Source organism: Limulus polyphemus, unplaced genomic scaffold (assembly GCF_000517525.1).
Source record: "Limulus polyphemus unplaced genomic scaffold, Limulus_polyphemus-2.1.2 Scaffold2632, whole genome shotgun sequence".
NCBI lineage: Eukaryota > Metazoa > Arthropoda > Merostomata > Xiphosura > Limulidae > Limulus > Limulus polyphemus.
The window spans coordinates 144,742-150,842 of record NW_013668242.1 but is presented as its reverse complement, the minus strand read 5'-3'; the positions used below and the strand labels follow the sequence as shown (position 1 = coordinate 150,842).

At 36.5% G+C, this 6,101-nt stretch overlaps 2 protein-coding genes across 3 annotated transcripts in view; one reads left to right on the top strand and one right to left on the bottom strand.

The window, feature by feature from the left end:
- LOC106467490 (transgelin-3-like) overlaps positions 1-6,101 on the bottom strand; it is a 41,910-nt gene that overhangs the window by 22,168 nt on the left and 13,641 nt on the right. Inside the window, exon 1 of one of the 2 annotated variants that reach the window (XM_022395690.1) lies at positions 4,997-5,063. The exons of the other annotated variant lie outside the window; for it this stretch is intronic. Within the exon in view, the coding sequence (XP_022251398.1) occupies positions 4,997-5,029 (33 nt within the window). The 5' untranslated portion in view covers positions 5,030-5,063. Of the gene's footprint in view, positions 1-4,996; positions 5,064-6,101 lie in introns of those variants that run through there. 2 annotated transcript variants of the gene reach the window in all.
- LOC111087785 (extensin-like) overlaps positions 4,611-6,101 on the top strand; it is a 48,971-nt gene continuing 47,480 nt past the window's right edge. The window contains exon 1 of the mRNA XM_022395686.1: positions 4,611-4,805. The gene's annotated coding sequence lies outside the window, so the exon portion shown is untranslated. The remainder of the gene's footprint in view (positions 4,806-6,101) is intronic.

The window sequence follows — 6,101 nt, the reverse complement described above, 5'->3', positions numbered from 1 at the left end:
CAAACAAACAAACAGCATTAGGGTTTGGGGGGGGGGGGGGAGACGAGAGAGGGAAAATATGTTGGCCATGTCCTATACCGGATCCACCAGTATTATATACGAAGCGATTCCAGTGTTCTGTTAGACTTTTAACAATGCAATATGTATCCCTACTCTGAATAAGGTATCATTTTTACTGTAATAGAGAACATGTCCACCATGTGGTTTCAACAACAACGCAGCATACAAGTCTAGTTATCGCGTTTTCAGGAATGTGTATTCATTATTTCACCGGGACATCTACAAGCTGCTCTATCGTGGGGAGTGAATTTGACAGAAGAGAGATCTCCAGACATACTCAGCGAGTCGATGTGCTGGAGTCTCATGACTACCCCTGCGCTATGGGGTCGTTCACTGGGCCAATGGGCATCAGCAAAAGCCTAACAGTAGGAATCAATCTCATCCCGATAACGAACACAAGTCAGTCCTCCGTTCCTAATGACGTACAAGTGTGTAAGCCCATTAAAACAGATGGTTTCTAAACAATCAGTAGTACTCTTCCAAACCTATCAGTTTCACTATCTGTACAATAAGCTCAGCGTCATCAACGTTATCTGTAACAGACTTCTCAGTGAAGAGAACTATGTATTACAATAAATATATCGCATAACCTCATTAAAATTGCAACAGAAAAATTTTCAACTATTTTACACTCAAGGATTCCAACTGGGGAAGCCCCTAGTGGCACAGCGGTATGTCTGCGGACTTACAATGCTAGAATCCGGGTTTCGATACAAACAAACTCCAACTGGGGAAAGGAGAGAAAAATTGTCACTTCTTCACTATATTTTACTCCTTATTTGAGCATATTCCACGAGAACCTTATTTAATAAGAAACATTCGGTTTACTTGAAAATATTCGCAAGAGATGTTTTCAGCCACAACAGTACACTGTAATATAGAGAAACAAGTCAAATTTTCAAAACAGTCAAACGGAAAATTGTAGTTTCCAATAAACGCCTAAGGAATAAACACATTTGGTAACGTTGCGTGTCTAGCTTCGAAACAAATTAAGTAATTTTTATCACCTATCATCAACAGGGAACCAACTCATCCAATCAGTATAAATAACAATAACATCTAGACATTTTATTTTTATAACTGTGTCAAATCATAGCTAGCCAGAAGTGGGTTTGATTTGTATAGATATTTGAATTATATAAATGGTCAGAAATTTTTACTTGGATATTCAGGTTTTTCTTTTATTATTGGTTTCAGTTTCATGAGAAATGGAAGGCTCTACACTATGTATGATTTGTAAGAAACCCACCATCAGTTACTCTTAGTAAAAAGAAGAGTGCCAACATCAGCCGTGCCAGTAAACCCCGCTATGATGATATCCAAGCATTACCAGGCGAACAAGGTCTTCAGGACTGTCGTGAAAAAAATATTGCAATTTGCAGCAAATAGTCAAGGTACTCAAGCAGAAAAAAGCAACATGAGCATGGAGCTGATACTGGAATTGACAGATACGTGCTTCGCTCAGCCGATGAAGAATTCCACTTCGATACCAACGGTCTTTTCTGTTGCACAACAGAATATTTCGTAAGCAAGAGGGAGAGTTGAAATGAGCTTGCATTGTTCAGAGTAAGGACAATAGAATTTAAGTTTGGGCTTCTTGTAGACAAAGATGATACTTGAGTAGCTACAGTTCAAGCTTGCATTCTAGAAGTGCATGAGCTGCATGCTGCAATATACCATCAGGTATGCAGCATTAATTTTTGCACTATGAAGCCAGTACAACATTCATCAGAGCAACAAAATAGGACCTAGAAGACCAGAAGTTGGTTGGTCACAAGAAGAGGAAAAATATAATGCCGTTCTTGAATTTGTTAACTTCCTCGAAAACAATGATGATGACGAACAGATTACAATAAATGATCTAATTAGATGGATGGAACACAATCTCCATGACTCAGGAATTCAAGCATACAGCTACACACACAAGATGCTCAGGCTCATGAAGTATTTTGGAGACAGGATCATCCTAAAAGAGATTAATGAAAAACGAAATGTTGTCACCTTCAGGAACACAGCGAGAAATATTATTCATGATTTTTATGTTCACAAGGAAAATGATCCCGAGACAGACAAATTGAGAATCATTGAAATCGCTGCTAAACTCCTAATGTAGGACATCAAAGCAATGCAAACATCTCATGTTGTTTATCCTGCATTACACTTTAAAGTCTGAAGGCGAATGCATCCAGTTCTTTCCAGGAAGCCTCAGAGAACTGATTGTGGGGAGAATGTCCGTGTTAAAACTGCCTCCATCGGCAAGCAATTATACAAGTGGTCCTGACCACGACTACTCTTCGCTCCATTGCAAATTGATCTGAGGGTTCAACTGCATCACCATTTCACATTGCGCTTACTCATTGACACACTTCATCATCATGGCTTCTGTTGCTCATCCCAAGAAGTTCACAGGTTCGAATGCAATGCTGTTCTCTTTCACGGTACAGACATACTTGGCTTCACTGCTGAATTTGTACAATACCATGCAGATCATGTGGATCTCAAACTCCAAACCCTTGATGGCAACAATACTTTTCCTGGCATGTGAATGATCGCTGCTATTACCCCTGAAACCAAGGCAAGCCACATCATTGGCAGAGTTCAAGTAACTCCAGAAGATATAGCCGTGGTGGGACGAGTTCCAATCCGGTACCACAGGGAAGAAAGTGGGATGGCAGCAGTAATGTATCAGAAACTAGTCACCATGAAGGCATGGGACCTAACAGCAGACCTCGACCTTCTTTGGAAGACGTCCATCATGTTTGCCACCCCAAGGCCAGCATGGTCAGGAATGATGCAATTTGTATATCATGTTTTTTGTTATGAAAATAGAGCTTTATATTACTGACTAATTGTGACTTCAAATATATGTTGCCAGTTATGATGATACCTGTATTATGTGTAACCACCAAGCGTGAAGTTGAATAGATTGTTGTATATTTATACTTTGTAATTCATGGTAGTCTACTGAGTATGTCTTTGCTAAAAGAGACTATGGAGGCATTGTATATGCATTCTTGAGTTTGCTGTGAGTGTAATGTTTGTTTATTATGAAAATCAACGTTATTTCTGTATATTACAGCGTAGTGTTGTAGCTAAAAAGATTATTGTAAACTTGATAATGACATTGAACACTTCTTTCGAGTAGTTCCAAGCAGAGTAAATGTCTGCTTTCGCGAAATTCGCTCAAATAATGAGTAAAATGTAGTGAAAATGTGACGGAAGGGTGGAGTAAGAAGCACGCAAACACAAAAAGTTCAGTTATATCTCAGTAAAGCAAAAAAGCTTAGAGTGTTATTAAGGCTTAGCAATGTATAAGTAAATTGTGCCAAACTCGGAAGATTAAGGGGTAGAAGTAAAGACTTTAAAATGGGCAATTTGGTGCGTAGATGCCTCACACGATACATAGAGGTGAAGACTGGGATATTATATATATTTTCTTTTGAAATTAAACTTCCATTAAAATTTGCATTATAATCTACATGTTTTTGCTAAGTTTATTGGCATACATTCATAATACAGCAGTAAAAAACAAAAAAAACTTTGCAGTTAGGTGCAAGAAAACTTAAAGAGATACATATATGACATTATAAACACTAATATTAGCAAGTTCAGTTCTGGTCTAATGGAAATTATACTGTGTACATATTCGTAATTATATAGTAAAACTGGCCTACAAAGTACAAATCTGTAATTTAGCATCTGAGTATTTTGTTAAAATTAAATGTAATGATATTTCCATCACCATGTACTACACACACACACACACACACAGTTACTAGTTAATTAGACACATTTTAAAAAACAAAAATTATCACTCACCACAATATCAAAAAACTAATTTATTTCAAACTAATTTACTTTCAAACTAAAGTATAAATAGGTAAAAAATATGAGTTAGGAGCAAAAAGTTTAGTAAATACATTCCAACATTTCATTGGGAATTTTAGCTTGTCTCATCGTAAAATTAAAAAAAGAACAATCAGATTTACGTGATTCAGGATCTGCTCTTTCTATTGATTATGAACGTATTTATTAAGACAGGTAGGCCTCAGTAAATAAGTAGTTTCAAAATAATGTTACATATCTGCTTGTTTGTTTGTTTCCGGTAGACATTCTTTCAGAGGATCTTCAGTGATACGAGTCCTTTCTTGATTAAACCAGTTTATTCTTCCTCGATACAAACTTTTAGTACACAGAAAGTTCCAAAATCAGTACGTTTCTCGTCACTTTAAACTTAACAACTTTTATAATACACGCTATAAATCACAGCGATTCACATTCTCGATAATTCCGCTCTCTATGAGTGCAAGACACAATTTACGGCTCACTACCTCGAAACTAAGAGAATCATAAATTACGCGGAACTCAAAGTAACTACTGGTCTCTCTTCATTCATATCGGTGGCTTTCTCTGCCAGGCTTATATACTAATGAAGAGGGCATCTCGATAACACTCGGACTTCCCCGATTATTCGAGAAACTCATCACGCATGCAACCAGCGCCAACGCGCCAGCAGCGTCACGCGACTTCCGCTGTCGTAAAAACAAGTTGTAGATGGGAGGGGCTTCTATGGTATCTTTGCTCGAAATTTCAGCAAATTAAGAAGGTGAAAGGTTCTTGTTTTGTGTTATAGTTTGTCCATACATGAAGTTTGAGTGTCTAAGCACTGTTGACGTTGTATAGTAAAAGCAATAAAATGTAAACTGAACAACTTCTAGCGCGGAAGTGTCATGTGACATACAAGAGTGAGTATCGAGCAATTTTTAAATTTCTTAAATACAAGTCTTGTATAATGTTAACATCTGATTTATTAACTATATTTTGATGCCAAGTTTAATGATATACATTGATAATAAAGTAGTTAAATACATTTTGAATGTAACTAAGAAGTCATGACATGGATATCTGTGAGAAACTATGATTATCAGTCACTGACCTTTGTATCTATACTGGTCTCGCCTGGCCACATAGTCGCGTCGCTAGACCGTTTTCTGTATATAAAGTTCTTTCAACATAGCAATCTGTAGAAACACAAACCAAGCTCCATAACTTCTGAAATCCTTCAAGTTGATTAATATTGTCAGGCGTAGCTTCTTAATGTTATAACATTTATCCTCGATGTCTTTAGTAAGCCAATTAAGTTTCATCTTCACTGTTTGTCTTTAGTAAGCCAATTAAGTTTCATCTTCACTGTTTCTCTTTAGTAAGCCAATTAAGTTTCATCTTCACTGTTTGTCTTTAGTAAGCCAATTAAGTTTCATCTTCACTGTTTGTCTTTAGTAAGCCAATTAAGTTTCATCTTCACTGTTTCTCTTTAGTAAGCCAATTAAGTTTCATCTTCACTGTTTGTCTTTAGTAAGCCAATTAAGTTTCATCTTCACTGTTTGTCTTTAGTAAGCCAATTAAGTTTTATATTCATTGTTTATGTTTAGTAAGCCAATTAAGTTTCATCTTCAATGTATTTTTTCCTCCTTTAGGAACGCATATATCTGGAATCTAAACAATTTAGTTTTGAAAATTACCCCCTCCCCCACTTCTCCCACATCGCCTTTTCATTTATTATCCAAATTAGTTAGTGACAAATCTTGTCGCGCGGCCTCAAAATTGGATTTTGAAAATTAAGGTCTAAAATTATTACTTTTTATCCCAACATATAGCAAAATATTTGATTATTCATCGTTTTACAAACGTATCCTCACTTCAACTCTTGAAATAATATCCTTATTAGTGTTTAACAATAAATATACAATGGCACCCCCACCCCACTCAAAATACCAAATCAGGCCCGCACGCAGAATGTTGGTTCTAATTGTTAGATCAAATGCCAACATATTGTGCGAAGAACAATAAGCATGCAAATACTGCGGGGGTCTGGGGACATGCGACTATTTCAAACCAAAAAATACTAGTGCCTCACTAGAAGAATGTAGACTATACACCTGGAAAAAAGTTAAGCACCCCCAAATATTTTTCAGGATTGCTTATTGAAAATAAGGTTTAATTTTCATGATGTTGAGCAATGTTCATAATTTCAAACATAA